The following is a 24389-nucleotide window of genomic DNA, read 5'->3' on the forward strand; positions in this document are numbered from 1 at the left end:
AGGGTGTTGCCCCAGCTCACTGATCATGTTGATTACGCTTTTCTGCACCTTTGCCAGCTCTACAATATGCTTTTTTTTTAGAATGGACTCTGATTAGGAATGCTGTTAAGGGATGGGCCTGGGTTTTGGGGGCACTGGGTCCTGGATCTCCTCCCCATTTTCGTCACTGTTAAAACTAAAAAAAGAACACACCCTTTACTTTTAGGACACCTCTGCCTGTGAGAGTCAGCCTATGCATCTTAAGTGATAAATTAACACATGCACATTTTATGTATGGACCTCCCCTGGCTATGATGCCCTTTTCTGAAAACAGGAAACCAGACTATATACAAGGAAACAGGGGAAACTGTGGTCCCCCAGATGTTATTGGACCAGATCTCCCATCACTCCTGACCACTGGCATTCCTGGGTCAGGCTGATGAGTCCCACAGGCTGATGAGTCCCACAGCATCTAGAGGGCCACAGGGCCAAAGTATCCCCACCCATGCTAGGGTTGTGCGCCCATCTCACTCTATAGGCCAGGAGCCAGCGCTGTCCGCAGACACTTCCGGGTCACGTGGCCAGCGTGACAAGCTGCATCTGGCGAGCCACCCATGCTATACACAATACACCAGATAAGGCGCCACCTCTGATTTATATACAGTATTGGCATAATGGTACTAGCTGTCTTATTCTCAGCCTGTTTCCTAATGCCATAGAATCATAGAATTAGTCTTTCTTTCACTGCCTCTCCACACCAGAGTTGATGGTTTCAGTAGGACTCTGCCATATGTCCAGAATTTCTGACTGTCAAGTCCTAGAGCCAAACAACACCAGGTTGGATAGATGGCTATCATTTAAATACATTGCTCTGCTGCTAAAGAAAGGCCACTAGACTATAATCAGAGCACAGGTGGGGGAGAAATTTGGATATGTTTGCATTTTAATGGGAACCTACCTAATCAGCACTTCCTGAAACAATCCACAAATTGAAAAGTAGCTGTCCCTCTAAATTCCCACATTTCCAAATTTTGCGGTGCAGTTTTCCAAAAAGAAGAAGAAGTGTGTACAGAATGCATATATTAAGGGAAAGCACAAATAAAAATGAATGTGTTAGTGATAATAACTTGCTGAAATGCACTATCCCACAAAACGTCCGATAACAGTCTAAAATAGTGAAATCAGTGGGGGGAGGAAAAAAGCTGCAAAATACACCAAGAAAACAGAATCTTGTTTAGGGGCAGGAAATCTGTTGCCCTTCAGATGTTGTTGGATCCCAGATTCCATCACTCCTGTCCATTGGACATACTGGCTGGGGCTGATGGGAGTTGGAGTTCAACAACGTTTGGAGTATAGCACATTGGCTTCCCATGATCTAAGTCTGCATGTCATCTCCCTCAAGAACCACAAAACAGTATTCTTCAGAGAAAGTGTAGACATACCCCTACGGGCTCCTTGCAGAGTATTTGGACAGCTTTTTCCTGGCTGATGCTCAACTGAAGCCAAACCGGGCATGTCTTGATGAGCTTCTCAAGGACACTGATGCCTGGTGGGGGACAGCAATGTCTTGGGGTAATTGGCTTGCCCAGATGGTTCTCATCTTCCACTTCTTCACTGGTGTCTGTGACAAGTCTGCAAGAAGACACAAGCAAATCCCCTGTGAGGCGGCTGCAGCAACTTGACTGGGACAGAGAAGTGTGAATTGAAAGACCCTCAGAAAACACAGGGCAGAGCAGCTTATGTCAGATCCAACTAACCTGCTTCCCTTGATTACTGTGCTGAATGTGTTGGGAATCCTAATAAGTTTGTGCAGCCATTCCTTGCCCTACAAGGACCCATCTCATCTATTTGGGTTTCTGGCATTTGATTTCCCTACTACTATGGCTACAAAAGAAGTTTCAGTAAATGCAACATGAAATGTCAAACAAGAACTAGTAACTCTTTTCCTTTATTATATGTAATATCAGCCTTGTTTGTAATACATCTTGTTTGTAAAACATCTGAAAGCAGACCTGTTTAGGAAAGCTTTTAATGTTTAATAGACTATTGTATTTTAATATTCTGTTGGAAGCTGCCCACAGTGACTGAGGAAACTCAGCCAACTGGGCAGGGTATAAATAATAAATAATAATAATAATAATAGTTGTTGTTGTTGTTGTTGTTATACTGTTTGGTTAACGTTTATTGATCATTACAGATGTTCCTAATACCAATTTAGGAAGCTTGATTATATATGTATCTATGTTTGTTTACTGTTTATATAACTGCATTAATATTGGATAAGATTCAGTATTATTCAACAGGAATCAAATATAATAGTTAAAGAATAACTGTCATATAATTAAATAACAATTAAATATATGATGGACTTTAATTATGGAAAAGCTGCAGAATACCTTCACCCAGACAGGTGAACATCAATCAGACCTCTATTTTATCATATTGAATTCCATTGGCTGAACTTTATTTTGCACATGTACACACATGCACAAAACACATACATTTCAGCAATTTACTCTTCCACAAACAAAGCAATATTCTGAGAAGATGTCTCACTTTTAGAACACAGAGGGCAGGTTACAGCAGGCCAGGACTTAACCAATCTATTACTGAGTCCCTATAGAGGCTCTACGAAAATATCATTAACACTTTTAAAAATAAACATCCAGACTGTTTTCTGCCTACATTTAGATTTATTCACAGATGTGAGGAGCAGGTGGAACAGAATTTGTGAAGAGTAACATTATAAGCTCCACCTCTGCATTGTTATTGCAAGAGAAATTGCGTGATGGCTCATGCAAGCACAGAACAGTAGAGCTCTGAGGCTTCGTCTACTTTTTTTTGTAGGAGGGAAGGTCTTTTTTTTTAAAAAACAAACAAACAAGAAAAGCAGTGGGGTGAGAGCGGTGCTGGCCTGTTCCTCAGCTGCAAGCTCACATTTCAAACCCTGCAGGATGAAATTTGCAGTGGAGAAATGCTGGACAAGGCAAAGGGTGAACAACCTCCTCCATCTCTCTATGCTTTTCCACCCAAAACCCCATGGTGGCTGGGCTCACAAGGCCCTGATAAGCTTACCAGGACTATATAAAAGTGCAGGCTCACAGAGAGGGTTGCTTTTGGCTACAGTTAGCAAGGCAACAGCTTAACCATGAGTCCTGGGTTCGGGTGACATACTAAACCAAACTTTGGCTTAGCTCAGCGTGATGCAGGGGCAAAACAAGGTCCAAAGAGGCAAAGAGAAGCAAAGAGGCTGTAAGCTCCTCTCCAGGGGCCCACACATTTGTGTGGTTCCTGGAAGCCATAGTTTACATTTCTGTGTCTGAGAACCAGGCCCATTTGTAGCCAGTCCTGCAGTTATTATTAAGTTGTAGTCCAGGGAGTTCTGGTGCTCTGCAGTGTGCTTTCAAGTGGTCCCTAAGATGAAAATAATGGTGGAGGGGAAACTCTGTTAAAGGAAGGGCGATAACTCCATGGCAAGGCACGTGCTTTTCATGCTAAAGTTCCTAGGTTTAATTCCCAGCATCTCCTGGGAGGTTGGGGGAAAGTTCCTGCCTAAGATACTTCGGACCCTCTCCCAGTCAATGAAGACAGTATTCAGCCAGATCAGCCAGTGATCCAACTTGGTATAATCCAGTTTTGTATGCTGGGATGCTTTCTCCCAAGCAGAACATTAGGATAGTCCTGCTTCCCATGGAGGCCAACTGGCTGGATATGAGAAGAACAAAAGAAGGGCATGAAGATAAGAGCCCTCTGTGGTACTGTTGTGAGGAACTCACTGATAAATTAAACCAGGGAGTTACTAAAGGTTCAAAGGAAGGAGCATGCCAGTCTTGGCTTAGCTCCTTCGATAATGAGCGATGCCACCTGAACTGAAGGACTTAGGGGCAGCCTTCTCATCCCATCCCAAGGTGCTTCCAGATGACATATTTATTGAGCAGCCATCCTGATTTGTTTGCAGAGAGATCTGATGACGTTGGCTTAATGAATTTTCATCCTGATATGTTTGAGAGGATGTTGTATCAAATTCCATGTGTGGCATCCCATGCTTCCCGGTACATTTCCCCATCACTTTCCTTATTGCAAAAATTCCAGTCCTATGGGGGATCGAGTTCCAATCAATAGACCAGGGTTTCCTAAACTTGGGTCTCCAGCTGACTACAATTCCCACCATCCCTGACCATTGGTCCCACTAGCTAGGTATGATGGGAGTTGTAGTCCAAAAACAGCTAGAGACTCAAGCTTGGGAAACCGTGCAATAGACAAAAGTGCAAATGTAAAGTTATAGGACATGAAGCAAAAACTGGAGCAAAAAACCACAATATATTATTTGGAATCATTTTTATTGTTAATTATTTAGGATCAGAGTGGTGACTGAGAACAGTTATTGAATTAATTCAGAGTATTCATAGGGAGGATAATTTTTATAATGATGTGGTTGCATTTCAAGGTAAGAGGATTAGGGATTTGAATGTGCATTTTAATTTTGTACAACCCTAATAGATTTAGAAGAGAAATACAATTGTACTCAGAGATGTTTTCCCAATTATAGATGGGGGAGGGGGTGAAAAGAAACAAGGTCACTTTTTTAAAGCAAAGGAAGTCACACTGATCCATAAGGGAAGAAACAATGTCTACAGCTATCTAATTTTATTTATTTAACAAAATGTATATACCACTTGATTGTAAATAGAACTTCTAAACGGGGTATAAAAGATAAAATAACTATTAAAACAGTCAACAAAAAAAGTTAAAAACAGGTATTTTTTTTTAAAGCAAAATATAATTTAAATCAACAAATGAGAACACATATCAGCTCTTGAAAAGAGTCAGTTTTTTAAATATATTTCTTTTAGGTGTGCACAGCAAAGCTGTTAATCTGGGCTTCCTCCCTTCGCCAATCAATCAAATTTTTTTTTTAATGTGCCTCTTTAAAAGTTTATTAGAAAAGCCACTCCTTGCTGCAAGGGAACAAAAGCCCACAATTGCTGCAAGCGGGAAGACAGTTTTACATCTAACTGATGTCCCCAGTGGATCTCTCCCCCCACCTCCCCGCCCCCAATCTGCTGAATGTCCAAGTCTTAAGTCATTTTGGTTAATGGAGCCAGTGGAAGCAACATTTGGCTCCAGCAATGCTCTCAGCAGGCAGAGCATCGAGAGGCCGGGCTGTGAAAAAGCTTAATCAGCTATTTAATCTGACTCTGTGGCAAACAAAACAGGTAGCTGCAGAAAGAAAGGAGAGGAGAAAAATAGGACAGCTTTTGAGCTCCCTTTTTCTCTGCCCTGTCACAGGATTTGTGTTGAGAAGCGGGTCATTTCTATTTTACTCTGTGTGCATCTAATGGCTTATATCTACACTGTGCTTTGAATAGCACCCCAGGCTGACAGCTCCAACCAGCCGGCAGGCAGCACTTTCTCCCTTGATCAAACAGGGAACAATGGGAGGTGGGAGCTTTGTTGGGTTTTTTATGATTGATTTCTGGGTAACACAGTCCTACAGCCAAGGCCATTTGTGGGGTGGAGGTGGGGGGAGACCAGCTCTAATATAGGTTCCCTATATTCAATAATTTTCTTCCCTGAACTTTCAGCAGCAACTATCCAAGTCAGAGGCCCCTTTCTTTAAAGAATTACAATGGAAAAACCTGGTATCTGAAGAAGTGTGCATGCACATGAAAGCTCATACCAAGAACTAACTTAGTTGGTCTTTAAGGTGCTACTGGAAGGAAAAAATTTTTTTGTTTTGACTATGGCAGACCAACACGGCTACCTATCTGTAAATGGAAAAACCTATTGCTTTGTGAAAAGGAAAGCCATGCCCAGTGCAAATGCTACCACCTGGTGCTTTGGCCAATGAGTGCGAACAGACTGGAAGGACTGACAAACACTGGGACCACTTCTTGGCTCCCATTGCAGGAATGTTTCCCTGTCCCTACAGGTGATCAAGATCATGTTATCAGGTCATGAAATAGTCACTCTCTTGATCTTGCATCCTTCTAAGCATATTAACATTGCAGAATGTGTACCTGTTGCATTGCAAATGTTCTTTCAGTTCCATTGTTTAGGATTCCCATTCCCTCTTACCCATGTGTGTGTATACACACAATTATTCTCACATGTGTGGGGGGAGAGTGTGATTGCATCCACCAGTTATGTTCCCTTGGTGCCAATGCACCAGTCAGCAGCTACACATTCAGAATTAATGTGAAGGCGACCTATGTGAGGACAGACTGTGTGAATACTGCCATTATACAGGTTAGTCAGTAGGGGGCACTAGACTTAGTTGTACCTAGGTAGGGCCAGGCATTTCCTGCTGCTGTTATGTTCCTGTTTAAGAGAAATAACAAAGTATGTGCAAGACTGGTTGTAATATCACCAATTAAATGAGGTATTTAAAGGAGATGAAAAGAAAGGATTCAGTTACACTTCATCCAGATTCCAAAGAGAAATGATAGATGATAATACTAAATTGTTTAAGAAGACGTATAACTTATTATCAGAGTGGGAAACCAAAGACGAAGAGGTTAAATGTGCAATGATTAAGTGGGCGCAAGATTTAGGACATAACATACAAATGGAAGACTGGGAAAAATTATGGAAAGTGAACCTAAAATTTACTGATTGTATAATGCTGAAAGAGAATTATATGAAAATGATGTAGTGATGGTATATCACGCCTATAAAAATGGCAAAAATGTACAGAACGGGTTCTAACAAATGATGGAAATGTAAAGAAAAAGAAGTTACCTTTTTTTCATATGAGGTGGAACTGTAAACTAATTTTAAAAATTTGGGAAATGATTTATAATGAAATTAAATGAATGTTTAAAATGACCTTTGTTAAAAGACCAGAAGCCTTTTTGTTAGGCATTATAGGTCAAGACTTGCAAAGGAACAGAAGAAGTTATTTATGTACGCCACAATGGTGGCTAGGATATTACTAGCCCAGAAATGGAAAGACGACATGATAGCAACTAAAGAAGAATGGCAAGAGAAACTGACGGACTATGTGGAAATGGCGAAACTAACAGAAAGAATTAGACAAAAAGACAATAGAGACTTTAAAAAAGATTGGGAACCATTTATGTTGTACTTACAGAAATATTGTAAAGAAGTGGACTCACTAGCAGGGTTTGATTAAACTCTTACAACTAACAAAACAATATGGATACTAAAATGTATTAATGAAGAAATAATAAAAAGTAAGAGGTAATTTGAAAATAATGACAATATAAAAATGACAAGATCAGAATAATATTCAAAAATTAAGAAAGCTTTATTGAGATATAATAAAACAAGCAGGAGAAGTTAAAATATAATAAACCAGAAAACGGGGTTGAGAGAAGTAGTGGGGAGGGGGTGGGGGAATTGGGGAACTGTATTTTTCTTTTTTGTTGAGATAATGTTATTGTGATGAACAAGAAAATTGTAAAATTTAATAAAAATTAATTTTTTTTAAAAAAGAGAAATAATAAAGTTATCTAATAACTCTATGATCATATTGTTGTAACTTTACATGAAGCAGCAACCACCAGCTGTTTCAGATGTCTTGTGCAGACCATATTTTTGCCCAGGCTAATGCTTTTAAATAAATAAATAAATAACTGGTGTGTCCTGGGACCTATAAATAAATGACTTCCTTACTAGTGTGTCCTTTAAGACTTCTGTGACATAGGCATACATACACAGGCCCCCTTCACATTAATGCTGAACATGCAATATCAGAGTGTGGCCAGTGGATGGGATCTCACCAGTGGGGGCCCATTAGAATAAATGGGGCATTGCCTTACCAGCCTTAATCTGTCCCACCTGCATGTCCCAGGGGTTGGCCCTTCCTCCTTTTGCCCCTGGTAAATCTCAGCAAGGAGGAGGATGGAGGACAAAACCTAACTTTGGGTACCCTGCATCCTGCCCCACCAGTCCCGGTGGGCACCAGACACCATTCACTGTTGAGAATGCCTGTACAGTAGTACCTCAGGTTAAGTACTTAATTCGTTCCGGAGGTCAGTACTTAACCTGAAACTGTTCTTAACCTGAAGCACCACTTTGGCTAATGGGGCCTCCTGCTGCCGCCACGCTGCCGGAGCACGATTTTTCTTCTCATCCTGAAGCAAAGTTCTTAAACTGAAGCACTATTTCTGGGTTAGCAGAGTTTGTAACCTGAAGTGTATGTAACCTGAAGCGTATGTAACCTGAGGTACCACTGTATGTATATTGCTAAGGGCTTAACATTGGAAAATTCCATTGGAGTGAACTAAGCTAGAAAAAGCTCTTCGAGCTTCTAAATGAGCTGATAATTACCAGTAACTGTTGATGTTCTCTGCTAGCTTACACGTGAGTGTTTAACCTTAGAACATGTGACTAAGGTATTCCATTGCAAATCTCCATTTTGAAGGGAGTTGGCTTTGCTTCCATTACCAGGGATAGTCAGAAAAGGATTTGTAAATGATGCCTCTCCAGAAGCTGCATAGCCTCAGGCTTGATACAGAATATGGGGGAGACAGAGCTTTGATTTCAGCTCTGATTGTAATTAAGTTATATATTTAAGAAGAAGAACCTATGCTTCAATACACATACGCTTTGTACTTCTTTCCAGGTGTATCATTGGTGCTTTTGTACTTGTTTTGAAGAAATTCTGGTTAGAAAAGCTTTGAATCATAATTATGGGTCTGGACAATTTTTATTCCAAAAGGACTCAGCTTTTATGCATACAATTGATTCATGCTGCGAATTATTAATATCTAAAATAATCACACACACCCCTCCCCTGCTAAGTGAACACATGAGACGGGTTGTCTTGCCTATCTGCCACTTCACACTTCTGCTAGAAATTTGGCCAATGGGAAGTTACAGCAGCTGCTTAAGAACAGAGCATAATGGTTGCCTTGGATGGCTAGACCCCAGCACACCAACAGTCCCACTTGCAACCATCACCACAAATGCTCAAATTTTGGCTACAAGTCTACCTGGAGAACTACCATATTCCCTAACCACCAAAGAGCCACTTCCCGGCTATTGATGGGCTAAGCTTATGTAGTGTTCTGCAAAGCAGCCTGACTTGAGAAGAGTAACTGGGGATATGGCTTAATTAATGGCACAGTAATTACATCAAAGCACTGTACTTTATTTGACATGAGTTACGAGACAGCTCAGCTGGAGGCGAGAATAAATGGCATGATAATTTGCCTTTGGGGTCTTGTGGGTATCAGTGCAATTAGTCACGCCACTGCCAAACCATATTTCCTTAGGAATAAGCAGCCAAATTACATGCTGGTTTACAACCTTTTATAACCTTGCTCGATCCAAAAGACTGCTGTGTGCTGTGAACCAGGAAGGATAAGCCCCTCTCCTCCTCCTCCCTAGAACAAAGGAGGGGGTTTTCATTCAGGAGCAGATTAACACACACTTACGCATGGCTGAAATGGCTGAAGGGGTTGCTCAAGCTGGCCTTGCTTATAGAATGATATAATCAAAGGAACCCCTGCCTGAGGTTGCTATCCTTGTAAAAAATAACGATGGGGTAGAATTCAGTGCAGGGCTAAGTGGGGTAGGTGAGCACAGAATGAAGTCTGCGATGGACATGCTTGAGTGACAGCTGTTATCAGTGGGAGAAAAAAACATTTGGATTGATTCCACCATCCAGGCATACCACTGTTTTTTTCCGGCCAGGAAGGAGTTGCTGCTGTTGTAGTTTTGTTGCTTTTTTCTCAAAAGTGGCTCAAAGCAACTTCCAGAAACAAAAAGAAAAATAAGCATAAGGACAAAAGTAAAACAAACCCAAACCCTAAAATGTTGATCAGTAACATGTACAAAAAGGCAGATCCAACTCGGACTACCCCACTAAAAAGGAGAGGTCACAAACATACTTTACCCTCCAGATTAAGGTCCAAAGGCCCGAATGATTAAAAATGCTTTTACCTGGCACATAAAGCAGTTAATAATGGTGCCAGGTGTGCCCCCCTGGGGAAACATTCCACAAATGGGGAGCCACCACTGAGAAGGTTTGTTCTTATGCCATCACCCCCTGCACCTCTGTTAGAGGGAGAATATGGAGAAGGACCTCAGATGCCAAACCAGGTTGTTCATATGGGGAGAGGTGATCCTTGAGTGACTGGTAGTCCTGAGATGCACAATACTTTACAGGTCAAAATCAGCAATTTGAATTGAGCCTGGAAACTAATTTGTAGCCGATGCCGTTGTGCCAGGGTTGGTGTGATATGTTCAGACCATCTTGCCCTAGTCAGCAAACGCGCCACTGAAATTTGCACCAACTCTGAACCATCTTCAAAGGCAGCCTTGTGTTTAATGCCAAGGCTGGAGCATCCTGTTATTTGTGTTGTGCAGCAGCACCCCTGAAGCACCGAAAGCAGCTTCCAATGAGATCTAGCAATATCCTGTGTGTTCTGTGAGATCTCACGAGATTTTGGCAAGATCTCACTGGAAACGAGTGCCACTGCCAGCACCGCTTCTCTGGGCTTCTGCCGCTTGACCAGTGGGCTAGACCTGTTTTAACGCACTGCAGTACAGTGGTACCTCGGGTTAAGAACTTCAATTGTCCTCAGTGGCGTAGCGTGGGTTGTCAGCACCCGGGGCAAGGCAAGTAATTTGTGCCCCCTAACCCGGTAGGGACAGAGAGCTGTGAGTGCGAGCGCCCCCCCCCAGATGTTGCGCCCGGTGCGGCCGGCCCCCCTGCACCCCCCACGCTACGCCACTGATTGTCCTGGAGGTCCGTTCTTAACCTGAAACTGTTCTTAACCACTTTACCACTTTAGCTAATGGGGCCTCCCGCTGCCCCCGCACCACCAGAGCACGATTTCTGTTCTCATCCTGAAGCAAAGTTCTTAACCCGAGGTACTATTTCTGGGTTAGCGGAGTCTGTAACCTGAAGCATCTGTAACCTGAAGCGTCTGTGACCCGAGGTACCACTGTAATCTAAAGAGCTGATTTGTCCTCCAGACCTGACTTGCTCTTTGGTTCCCACTCCTGGCTTGCCCTTTGGTCCTGCTTGGCTGATTAGTTCTTCTAGCCACTGACTTGTCTCATGATTCTCAGCTTGTGACTCACCTCCGTTCACAGCCGATCCCTAACAGTGGGAAGTGAGGCAACTATGGCTCCTCCTATTCATGCCTTACTACTTATTTCCCCCCTGAGGAATGAGTGGGGTAGTCCCTGAGAATCTTTGCAAAGGAGGTGATATTTGCAAATAAGGTGATATTTATTTTCAGTTCCCTGTTGCCTGTGTCACCACCCTGTTCCCTGTTTCTGCTGGAAACAAAAAGCTCAATGCAGACTGTGAAAAGCCCCTGAAGTACAGAGAGGAGAAGGAAGTGGGTTCTCATCAATACAATTCAAAAGCTACACTCTATAGAGCAGCTTTTGCCAACCAGGTGCCATCCAAATCTTTTGAACTACAACTCCCATCAGCTGCAGCATGCTGACAGAGAGAGAAGAGAGAGTTGTGTAAAGAGGTGTTTGGAAAAGAAGAGAAAGTCAAATTTTATTCTATCTTTTGCTGGAATTACTAATGTCACAATATCAAATGGCTGAAATTCTGAAAATGCATCTTGATTTGAAACGGGGATGCTATTATGAGGTCAGCATACCGTGAAGAAAATAATACTTTAGAGGTGAGATTTTGCAGCATCTGTTTAAAGCCAGGCCACGGTTGGTGGCTGTGCAGTGATTGCCAATCTGTGTGCCTCTGAGATGGCAAAAGGCATCAGCTGTCACAAGCAACTCATGTAAGAAAGAGAATGACAGATTAACCTTCAGACTGAAAACGCTGAGTGCCTGGGCAGGCATAATTTAGGGCAGGCTAGTTTGTGCCAAAAGCGCATGTGTCAGAACAATATTTCTGATAGATGTAATACCCTCTCTTGAAGGCTTATTGATCTGAGCAAGAGGTAACACCTCATGGGGCCAAACTTACTGCTCTTTTAGAATTAGGTGGAGACTGCTAGAAATTGTATAGAGTTTTGAAGTAAACACATGGTTGCTAAATGGGCAGGCAAGGAGGGTAGTTTTGCATCAGTAGCCAATACAATACTAGGCCAGGTAGGGGAGGGATTACCTGCCCACACAATAGAGGGAGGATCTTACCTGGGAATCCTCACTTGGCTCTAGATTGCCAGCTGGAGGGGCCTAATTGTACTACAGTGCAACCAAATCAGGAGCAACAAAGATTACTGTACTCTGATCTATTCTGATTGGCAGTAGCTCTCCACTGTCTCAGGAAGAGGGCTTTTTCACGACCTGGTACAGCATGGAGATGCCAAGAATCAGATCTGGGACCTTCTGCATACAGTTCATATGTTTTGCTGCTGGGCCTGAAGACAGGCAGTCAGGTCATGTATCTGCAGCAGTAACCAGAGGAAGAATGACAGCTGGGAGGAACACAGAATAAATGCCATGGTGCACCTATAGCAGCAAAACCAGATGCCTTCATCTGCCCCAGCTGCAACAAAATATCTCTTTCCTGTATCAGTCACTGCAGCCACAGCAGGTGCTATAACTCTCCAACAGTCTGACTTCACCCCCAAAGGCGCACTCTTCCATTATCTCCTGAGACAGGCGGATGCCAACAACGGCTGAGCGATGGTCCCTGAATTCACTGGAGGGTTTTTGAAAAAGTACTTTCCATTGTGCATTATTACAAAGGGCTTTTAGTATGTTGCTTGACCCTAAGTAGAATGGGATGTGTGACTCATCCTCTTCCTTCTAATTCACAAACCTGGTGCCTTCCAAATATTTTGTACCACAACTCCCATCAGCCCCAGCCAGCAAAGCTGTTCTGAAGTCTATGAGATGTGTTTCCACCTCCAAGGCCTGAAGCAGATGTAAACATTAAATAAGGGTCCAGGCATCGGAAGAGGGCCACAGGATCACATATTCCACCTCCCACGTACATCTTTCTCTGGTTTCCCTCCAAAACTTGGAGCTAGCACTACTCTCATTGACTTAAAGGAGCTGAAGGCAGAAGTTTCCAAACCCCTGGTCCATGGACCACAGGCTTCATTTAGGTGTTCTGCCTATGGATTTGTGATTGGAGATGGCATATCCATCACATTGAATATGCATGTTGATTTTTAATTTTTTTATTGCTTCTTCTATTTCTTTTGTATTAGATTTTTTTTCTGTTACAATTGGAATTCTAAAGAATTACAATAACTATGGTTGGCATCCGTCTGTCTCGGGAGACAATGCACCTTTGGGGGTGAAGTCAAGCTGTTGGAAGGTTTTAGCTCCTGCTGTGGCTATAGAAACTGATGCAGGAGAGACATGTTTTGTTGCAGCTGGGGCAGATGAAGGCTTCTACAACAGGCAGGAAATAAATCATTACATGGTCTGCCAAGACCCTCAGCAATTTTCAAATGGTTCATGGTGTGTGTGTGGGGGGGGTGTTTGGGAGCCACTGGCTTAAGGCATGCTGGGTCATAGAATCATAAGAAGAAGAAGAGTTTGGATTTGATATCCCTCTTTATCACTACCCTAAGGAGTCTCAAAGCGGCTAACATTCTCCTTTCCCTTCCTCCTCCACAACAAACACTCTGTGAGGTGAGTGGGGCTGAGAGACTTCAGAGATGTGTGACTGGCCCAAGGTCACCCAGCAGCTGCATGTGGAGGAGCAGGGACGCGAACCCAGTTCCCCAGATTACGAGACTACTGCTCTTAACCACTACACCACACTGGCTCTCATAGAATTGTAGAGTTGGAAGGGACCATGAGGGTCATCTAAGTCCAACCCCCTGCAAAGCAGGAATTTTTTGTTCAACATGGGGCTCGATCCTACGATCCTGGAATTAAGAGTCTCACGCTCTACCAAGTGAGCTGTCATGTCACCTATCTGAAGTAATTGCAAACTGCTACTTCAAGGGGTTGCCTCCTTCATAGCTCTTTGCATTTTTATTTCCAAATCATCATAGGCTGCCTGAAGCAAAGAGAAATCTATATATTTCAACAAACTCTTGTAAAGCATTGCTCACATTGGACGCATGCCTGAGTATTATCCCTTGTGACAATGAGCGATCAGCACTTCATTAAACAGAGATAAATGCTGCTTCTCACTAAGTACAGGCAGCACGAGAGTATGAGTAAAGCAGGTGGGTGAGAAGGATCCTCCCACCACCATCAAATGTAGCGCAAAAGGGGAAATCCACACATATAAGTTCCTCTCCGGGCAAAGTAGGCGAGTGTCCGACAGGAGAAGTGCATGGAGCAAACTGCAGTTTACCACTTGCAAGGCTCTATAAACTGTACTTGCAGCACATTGCTACTATATGAGCAGTTTCTAGGCAATTTGTATAGCAATGACCCCTCCCCAGGCAACTTCCCATCTGTTAAGTCAATGCAATGTGGTGAGCAGTTTCTGTTTTCCTTTAGAGAGGGCTTTGGAAGAGTCATCTCCAAAGAATGTGTCCCTCGCACTCAAGGAAAACAGAAACTGCTCACCACATTGCACTGACTTAACAGATGGGAAATTGTTTGGATTTATTGCCAAACTGGTGGTGCGTGAGGCTGGGCCAGGTCCCAGATTCTGAGTTAGCGAAATGGGTGTGGTGGTGTGATGCTGCTGAAAACAGCACAATGCTTATCCCAGGAAGAGAGGGCAGTGGTGGCCTTGAGATTGGGCCGTATTTAAGGGAAGAGTACACAGTTAATTCACGGTGACAGAGTCTCCAACGTATCAGGTAGCCAATACTAGCTGCCCAGGGTGGCTGTAGCAACCCAGTCAGATGGGTGGGGTACAAATAAATTATTATTATTATTATTATTATTATTATTATTATTATTATTTGGCAAGGAGATGTTTCAGCACCTTCCTGCCTATGGACCAGAAACTCAAAAAGTTTGCTTTTCATCTCCTTTTCTGCTCTGCCGGCGAATACTTCTAATAGCATGTGTATGGACAGATGAGCTCCCAGTTACTCCGAGCTAAAATGAGAGGCTCTCCCCTGGGTCTGTGCCCTTGGCAGAGGCCAACTTGACCAATCCCGAGGTACACCCCTGTTAAGTCTAGATGACGGCTGGGAAGCTTGAGGTCCCAGGGGCCAAATATCAGCACTGGATTCAGGGCAGTGCAGGCAGTACCTCTGCAAAGGGCACTGAGCTGATGAGGTGCAAAATTGAAAAGCTCCATAACTGAGAAGATCCATTTGTGAGGTGCCAAATGTTGGCCTAGTGCAGGGCGCAATATTACACAAGATTACCTGCAAATATGACCCTCCAAGCCTTTCTATCTGGCTGTCTGAACTCACCCTGGATAACACCCCCCCCTCCAGCCCACTCTCCTCACTGGTCCTGGTTTGGTGCCTGCCTGGAATTTGTCATTGAATTCTGATAATGCCTCTTGCCTGTCAGGATCGAGGCAAGTGAGTGTGTGTAGAAACTAGCCAAATATAAAGGTAAAGGGACCCCTGACCATTAGGTCTAGTCGTGACCGACTCTGGGGTTGCGGCGCTCATCTCACTTTATTGGCCGAGGGAGCTGGCATACAGCTTCTGGGTCATGTGGCCAGCATGACTAAGCCGCTTCTGGCGAAACCAGAGCAGCGCACGGAAACGCCGTTTATCTTCCCGCCAGAGCGGTACCTAATTATCTACTTGCACTTTGATGTGCTTTTGAACTGCTAGGTTGGCAGGAGCAGGGACCGAGCAACGGGAGCTCACCCCGTCGTGGGGATTCGAACCACTGACCTTCTTATCGGCAAGTCCTAGGCTTTGTGGTTTAACCCACAGTGCCACCCACGTCCCTCAGCCAACTGTACAAAGGTTAAAATTTGCATTAGGGTGTTGTTGTCGTTGACTCACTTTTGTATCTGGCTCCATTCACCATTAGTATATGGCCCTTGGAAGGTTTCCCAGAATGGAATGTGGCCCTCAGGCTTAAGAAGTTTCCTTACCCCTGCATTAGATTATTTTCCCGAGTCCACCTACGACTCATTACTTCCCCGGCTGTGCTTGTCCTGGCAAGCAGGTTGCTCCAGATTCCTGACCACCCAGATTTTGCCCTATCTCTGCTAAGAGATACACTAAAGCTGCCAATCTGAGCTGAAGATGGTATGACAAAGGGAGCCAGGAGCCTGGTGTGCACACTCATCCCACTATTGTCTCCCCTTACAGATTTTGTAGTTCTTTCGAAACCCAGGGAAGGTCTTTGATCATAGGTGAACATGGGACAAAATAAACCAGGTGGCTGCCACCTTCAGCTCTCTGCAAATGCATCTTATCAACTCAAAGGATGAGTGCAAACACTGAACCAAGCATCATTACTTATCATGCCTCCGAATTTAACACAAGGAGCTTGCAGTCTGTACAGAAGCTGGACAAAGGAAGTGTGCTTGCGGCTGTGCAGCAGTGGCTGATGAACGCTGCATGCTAGTTACCTAGAATTCAGGCCAGACACTGTGTTTGACCACAACAACTTCCCTTCCTCTTATGTCAGCTATGTAGAAACCACATGCAATGGAAACAAGCTAGCAAAATGTGCTTGCTTTGAAATGCCTTTGTACTTGACTGGCCTGGTTCGCATCTAGCTTGCAACAGAGTGAATCTATTATCTCTCATATTATAAATGGCAATATGTTCCAGACAGAGAAATTCATGGGAGATAAGGTAGTCAGAGGGCGCTGTTCATGATGGAGGCAGTGTGCCCCTGAATACCAGTTGCTGCAAATCAGAGGTGGAGAGAGAGCTGTTGTGCTCAGGTCCAGCTTGTGTGTCTCTGGTTTCATTGGACTGGTCATGTTGTGCGGATGCCTGACTATCATCTTCCAAAGCAACTATTCTATTCCGAACATAAAAATGGTAAGCATAATACTGGTGGTCAACAAAAGAGGTTCAAAGACTCTCTCAAGGCAAATCTAAAAAAACACAGACAACTGGGAAACACTGGCCTGCAAGTGCTCCAATTGGAGAACAGCCTTTACCAATGGTGCCGTGGGCTTTGAAGATGCACGAACTCAGGAGGCAAGGGAGAAACGCATTAAGAGGAAGGCACGCTAGGCAAACCCTCACCGTGATCAACTCCCGCTTGGAAACCTATCTCTCCACTGTGGAAGGTTGTGTGGATCCAGAAATGGCCTCCACAGTCACTTACGGACTCACTTTTGAAACAGTGTTTATGGAAGACAATCTTATTTGACTACGAGTGATCGCCAAAGAAGAAGAAGAAGGTCATTGTGAGAACAAGATGCTGGACTAGACGGGCCTCTGGTTTGTTCCAGCGGGGCTCGTTTTACATTATTATGTTGAATTCATGCACAAAACCTTTGGCTGAACCAAGATTTATTGAACTAGAATCCTTCATCTTAACAGGGATGTAACATGTCGTGGAAACATGGGACACTGCCAACTCAGACCACTGGCTATGAAGCAGCTAAGTAACTGATTGGCAGTGGCTTTATAGGATTTCAGACAGGAGTCTTTTGCCAGCCTACCGAGTGATGCCAGGAATCAAACCTGGTACATTCTGCATACAATGTATGTGCTCTACCATTGTGTTACAAACCCATCATTTGAAACCAGGCTTTAGCTTAGAAAGGGGAACCAGTTTTCCATGCTGATGCTCTGATGTTATTCTTCCAAGGTTGGTGTTTATCAAACTATGCCCCATGGTGGAAGTGAGTTGCCCATCATACAGTTTTGAGAGTGTTGGATCTAGACCAAGGACATCCTGCTTCTTTTGACTTGAGCACCATCTTTTCACAGCTTTGCACACAGAAGGTCCCAGGTTCAACCCCTGGCACCTCCGTGTAGGGCTAGGAGGGACTCCCTTGCCTGAAACGATGGAGAGCTGCTGCCTGCCAGTGTAGACAATACTGAGCTAGACAGGCAATTGGGGCTGGCTTTCTATATTCCTGTTTAAAATCATAGCAGCTATTTCTTTTGGGCAAATCTGACTCTCTTCTTTTTTTAGAGATGCATCAATGGCCAACTCTACCGGGCTGAGAGATGTGGAAAAGTTCCCTGTACATTTTTCGTGCCCATGTTATGTTACATTAGACAAACATGTTTGGCAGAATTCCCGAAGCTAGCTTTGTTTCTGTCAGCATTAATATATTCCCGACCCTGCATGTACAGTCTGGGAAGTAAAATAAAATAAAATCGCTCCAGACTGAGACCAAAACGTTTGATTTGCTAACATGTGGCTTCTTTCCAGATACAACAATCCAAAGAACAAACGGCAAATTGTCCCTCGGGGTCTGGAACATTAACAGTGGTGAATCTGGTGCATAGCCTCAAACATGCAGTGTGGGCTTAATTGGAAATGATTGAAAATGGAAATTTCTCCTACACTGTACATACTCTTCACACTGTCATTTCTGGTGAAATCTGCAGGGTCTGAAGCATGACAAGAAAGACCAGTGGGCAGAGATGAGACAGTGGAATTAATTTGCACACCCAGGTAAAAATGTATCATACCACCTGTCTACCCTATGATGAAACCATCAGCAGTTATGTGTAAACATCACATGCATGTGGATAAATTGTGTGTGTGTGTGTGTGTGTGTGTGTGTGTGTGTGTGAGAGAGAGAGAGAGAGAGAGAGAGAGAGATGTGCTGCACACTTTACACTAAGGTTGCTTAAAACCATTGAAATCAATAAGACTCATTCAATCTTTGTGCAGGATTGCAGCCTATGTCATTATTGGTGTACAAACATACTTGGTATCATAGAATCGTAGAGCTGGAAGGGACCCAAAGGGTCATTTAGTCCAGCCCCCTGCAATGCAGGAATAGTCCCAGCCCTTTCTGGAGAAGCTGAGGACTGAACCTGGGACCTTCTGCATACAAGGAAGATTCTCCACCACTAAGACTTGGGGCACTTCCAGACAACCAATTTATTGATCATTCTTCCTGATTTATCTGTAGGGAGATTAGACAAAGTTGGCCATTTAATGTGCATTTGTTCCAGTTTGTTTGAGTGAGGTTTCTGCTGCATCAAAGCAAGTGTTATCCACACTTCCCAGTGGATTTCCCCACCACTTTCCTTAAAGCAAAAAGTCTGATCTTTGGGGAAGGGGGAGCTGTTGTGCAAGACCTCCCAATCCAATATAAGTGTGCAACCTGAATTTGCTGATATGTTATTGAATCCCACCCGTAGGTAGTGACAGTCTGGAAGCCACCAAAGTCTCATTTACTTCTGAGTAAACATACTTGGGATAGTGCTGCGTATGGTCTAAGAATTATCCCTTTGCATTTAAAAAAGGTGGTAGTGGGGTAACAATTTTACCTGCATTGATAACATTGCTACAGTTATTGGGTTGTCGCCAATGTTAGTCATACTCAGAGAAGAACCATTGAAAAGAACAGACATGACTTACTTAGGTTTAATAAGTTTACTGGGTCTATTCTGACTCTCAGTTAGTTGAATACAACCTACCATAAAAAGCAGCCATGACAAATGTTCTTTGTACACAATAACATATTAAGCTGTGTAGACACCATATGTTCAAAGCCCGCACACCCCAAGAATCCTGGGGATTGTGGTTTGTTAAGGGTGCTGGGGAATTTTAGCTTTGTGGTGTGGTGAGTAAACTACGGTTCTCAGGATTCAAGGGGTTCATTTTAATGTATGGCGTGTACACTGTCCTGCTGTGAATTCATTCTTTGCCATTCGATTTCCAAGAGCAGGCCTTGGAGCTATATTTTCTTCCTTTTTTTGCCCTCTCCCTCATGCAAGCTGAGCTGACATTTCTGGAGAAGGGGAACCAAAAAATTTCATAAGGGAAAGACTCTTGCTCATTGCAAGAATATATTGTCTGTTGCAATAATCTCACTTTTTGTTTTCTGTGTTGCTAAGTGAAGCCAGGAAGTGCAGTTTATCCTGATATCTCAAGCATAAGAATTTGTTTCCGTTCTTTCTCTGTCAGCACAGGCTTTCCCCCTGTGAGCTTAGCCATGCTATATCTGGATATTTCCCCTTTGCAGGGGAAATAGCAACCCAGGGTGTGTACAAAAGATAAGAGATCCTTGTAAGGGCTGGCATGACATGTTTTTCCACATGGTTAACCAAGATTTTGAACAGTGACATCATCTTCCCTTGATTGTCATTAGTAGGAAAAAAGGAACAACTTTTAGGTTCACTGTCAGGGGGTTTGACAGAAATAAATGCAGAAAGATGTATAGGATAGGCTTGTCCACTTGTTACACTGAACACAGGTAGGCGCTTGCCTGTAAAAATATTTGTGTGAAAGAGTATACATTTGTTGATTTGTACAGCTCAACTACAATATTGTTATACAGGAGAACAGGCTCTACACTCATTTAATGCAATGTGTGAATCTGCCTTACATGACACCCCAAAACTGTCTTTGTTCACAAGCAGTGTCTCCTCATTTAATAACTCTTATAGCAATAAACCGAGCATCCTAGTCCCATTGAAGCAAATCATATAAATTAAATGCTTTCAGACTGTACAGTATCTCATGGGGGTCATGTAATAATCATGGCCTGGTCACAAAATCCTGAGTCAAGATCCCTAAAAAAAAACAAAGCCCCAAGGTTGGCTTTCAAAAATCTGATTATAAAAAAAGAAATCTATTTTAGGCTCACTTTTTCCCCAGAACACATGCTTCCTTACTCACTCCAGTTCTGCATGCTATAACTGTGGTTACTGAGCTGTTTGTGCATCTGACTCTCCCCGAGTATCCAAACGCCATGTGGATCGCAGATTGCTATGATTACAAACACATCTACATGCAGTGGGAAAAGCTGGCATATGGAACCATCCTGAGTTACTTTTTGGAGGGGTATAACCAGTTTCTTGAAGGGATGTATGATCAGTCCAGCCACCCACCTCCTCCAATAATCCCTCACACATCTTGTTTCCCAATAAGCCAACTGCCCTAGGCTTTGGAGGAAAATTGCCAACACACAGCATGGAATTGGCTAGTAAGTCCATTTGCTGCAGTTACCTTCTGCTTGAAGCAGGAACTGGCCCGCCTGTGATGCAGGGTGCAGTGCCTGCCTCGGGTGGCAGAAGTTTAAGAGGTGCTGCTCCACTCACCCCACCACTTTTGCCACCGAGAGGGAGGCATTCTGGCGCATGGTGTTGCTGCTCATCTTTCCTGCTCCGGGCAAAGCAGCCAAATGAGCAGCAAACACTTGGAAGAGCATCTTGGCTCCCTCCAAGATCTGCAAGAACCAGGGTATGGTGGCAGAAGTGGAGTGTGATGAATGGGGCCAGGAGGCAGCAATTCCCCTGCGAAATGGGACAGGCCATCTCTGCTTCTATGCACGGCAGCCTTCCTCAATCAAGTGCACTCTGGATGTTTTCACCTGCAACTCATATCATCTCTGATGATTGGCACTGATGGGTGCTGTAGTCCCCAACTGGAGGGCGCCAGGTTTGGGAAGCAGGTATGGGGAGACAATAAGGGCATGGGTAGAACTTGACCGTATTATAGGCAGGACCAGAGTGGGGCAGGGGGCAAGTGCCCCCACAATCAATGAGATTGCCCCCGCCACTTGCCTCCCTGTTTCTGAACTCCTATTGTTTGCATAAGCTGTTATTTTTCTTTTGTTATTGATAGCTTTATTAAGACTTTTCATAATATAATAAAAAACTAATCTACACACAAAAGGAAGGGAGGGAGGGGACAGATGAATACAAATATCTTAACTTTTATCCCATACAGAAAAAGGTGCAACCCTCCCAGCTCTCACCTGGGAGCACCCCTTTCTTCCCCCAGCCTCTTTCCCTGTGATATCACCCCTTCCCTGCTTCTCACACAGAGTCCTTCACCCACTGTCAATCACCTTCATCTGCTTGCAATTCTGTCTTTAACCCATATGCTGTTATTTCTCTCCCTTGCCCACGGAGAAATGTACATTGCCTCTTCTCTGCCTCCCCACTTTTTTATGCAGCACCATTCAGTAGATGTCTCTGTCAGGATATTGAAAAATCCCTGGATCTCTGCCTTTTAAAACATACACAGACAGTGGCTTCCTGTGCTGCTGGCTTGGCAGAATCACACTATGTGGGAAGGATTCCAGGTAAAGGCCTTTCCTGCTGGGACACCTCTTTCAAGGAGCGCAAAAAAACAAGCTGCACAACAGCAGGGTCAGCACTGCTTATGTGCCACTACAGCAAAACCCTATGGAGGGAAACTTAGCTGGGCCAGCCCTAGAAACCCCAGAATGAAGCAAAGGGAATTACCCAAAATGGCCTGGGGAGGTAAAAGGTTACCCATGATTTTAAGGGCACTCACAGCAGGTTCTTCACCCATGGCGTGAGCATGGCCTTCCAAGCTGTCCTAGATACATGCATGTCCAGCCTCAGCTTTGCCCATGCTGCAATGTATCCAGCAGGCTTTCCTCCTTAATGTGGCACTTGTATGTTTATTTGCATATATATATATATATATATATATATATATATATATATATATATATATATATATTCATGATTCATCTAGTGAAAACAACTCACATACATTTTTTAAGGAGTTGCCCAAACTGCTCTGGAGGGGACTGGATGTGTTGAGTGGGTGATATTAACCAACAGGTAACTGCTTTCTCCCTCATTCAAATGGAGCATAACATATTTCAGGAGATCAAAATCTATGTTTGCATGCAGAGTTGCAACTCTTACATTGTTATATCTGTCTATATTTCCTGGACCACACGTTTCTCTGTCTCTCAGCATTATGCTGTATGGAATTGTTCTTTAGGGTTGCCAGTTTGTCTTGTTCCTACCATTAGGCAGAGTGAGGCAGCTGCCTCGGGTGGCAGATGCTGAAGGGTGGATAGGAGTTGTGAGGTGTTGATGTGTGTTGTATGTTGTGTGGTCTACCCTGGCAGTGGCAGCACCAGGGGAATAAATTCAGGGCGGGCACAGAAGGGGCAAAGTATATTTATAGGTGAGTGAGAGAGAAAAAATAACAGCATGTGTTAATGACAGGAGTTCGGAAATGTGGGTGGGCAAGTGGGGGGGTAGTAAGCTCCTTGTTTTGGGGTGCTTGCCCCTATAGGCCCTCCTCCTACAGGTCCAGAAAAAGATGCTGTCCTGTTGCCAATGTAGAAGGAAGGTTCAATCGCCAGTCCAGTCACGCCTTGCACATGGAATAGGAGGGGGCACCATCTTGTCCCTCTCAGGCAGCAAAAGGTCTGGCAGCCTGGCATGCAGAAACAGGTGAAGCTTATCTTGCGGGACTTGACATCTTTCCGCAGGGCCTGCAAGACAGAGCTGTTCCGCCTGGCCTTTGGTTTGGACTCAGTCTGACCCTTCTGTTTCCCTCCCCTTACGGTTTTGATTTATGGGCTACTTTTAAAATGAGGCTGCATTTTAAATTGTATTTTAACCTGTATTTTAAATTGGGGTTTTTTCTATTATGTTTTTATTGTAATTTTACTAGTGTTAGCCGCCCCGAGCCCAGCTCTGGCTGGGGAGGGTGGGGTATAAATAATAATAATAGTAATAATAATAATAATAATAATAATTATTATTATTATTATTATTATTATTATTATTATTATTATTATTACCATGGAGCTGACATGATGGATAAAACATCACCTGTTTTAATCTGCATGTTCTGAGATGCTGATAAAGGGACAGCAGCAGAGCAAGCCAAAAAGAAAGAAAGCCCCCACCCTTCTTTGCTTTTCAGCCACATCTGTGTGACACAGCTGGGGGGGGGAATCGAAGCCTGTTGCCCCTCAGGATTCATGGAAAAGATTTGCCATGTTTCCAGATACGCACGACAGGCAGCATGGAAACAGCTCCTTCCCCCCTCCCCTCTCCTCCTCAGAGTATTTTCATTTCCTTCTCCCCCCACAGCACCCCGTGCAAAAAGAAAAGAAAAGCTCCTGTTGTTTCAAAGAGGCAATTATTAGCATTCACCCAAGGAAAAAGGCTGTGAATTATCGTGATTGTGGCGGCACAGCTGATAGCTTCCCGTGCAGCCTGCAAGCGGATTTAAGGGAGGGAAGGAGTTTCTTCTCAAAGAGGGAGAGTGGAAAGAGAGCGCGCGGAGGAAAAACCTTTAGGAGGAAAAAAGTACCGCCGCTAAAAGTTTCAGGACTCACCCAGCTGCCCGGTTTCCCAGCGATGTTGTCATCCTCTCAACAAAGCTCGCAGAGGCGCTTCTCGCTTCAGAACCGTTTGAGGTCTCCCTTGTGAAGAAAGTTATACCTTGGCATTTCCTCACAAAAAAGCGTCCACGCCCTTCTCCTTCTCCCCCACCCGGCAAATAAAATAAAAATGAAATAATATATATATCTATATATATGCAAATGATGGTGGATTCAACACGAAGGAAAGCCGAGCTTTCACCACAGTAGTTCCAAAACCCTGGCGGCTCCGAAATGAGAATCCCTTTCCAAGCGGTGTTTCTGCATTGAGCTACTTTTCTACTTCCTGTATTTGTGTGAACAGGGGCTCTCAGGAAGAGGCTGTCCTTGGTGGTCAAGGGTG

At 43.8% G+C, this 24389-nt stretch overlaps 1 protein-coding gene across 2 annotated transcripts in view; it reads right to left on the bottom strand.

The window, feature by feature from the left end:
* The window catches only part of RIN3 (Ras and Rab interactor 3), a 78430-nt gene extending 54276 nt beyond the window's left edge, over positions 1-24154 (bottom strand). For both annotated transcript variants that reach the window (XM_053376474.1, XM_053376493.1), the window contains exons 1-2: positions 24002-24154; positions 1422-1611 (exon numbers count right to left, since the gene is read on the bottom strand). In XM_053376474.1, the coding sequence (XP_053232449.1) occupies positions 1422-1611; positions 24002-24033 (222 nt within the window). In that variant the 5' untranslated portion in view covers positions 24034-24154. The remainder of the gene's footprint in view (positions 1-1421; positions 1612-24001) is intronic.
* Positions 24155-24389: the final 235 nt, after the last annotated feature.

This window comes from Podarcis raffonei, chromosome 1, assembly GCF_027172205.1.
Source record: "Podarcis raffonei isolate rPodRaf1 chromosome 1, rPodRaf1.pri, whole genome shotgun sequence".
Lineage (NCBI taxonomy): Eukaryota > Metazoa > Chordata > Lepidosauria > Squamata > Lacertidae > Podarcis > Podarcis raffonei.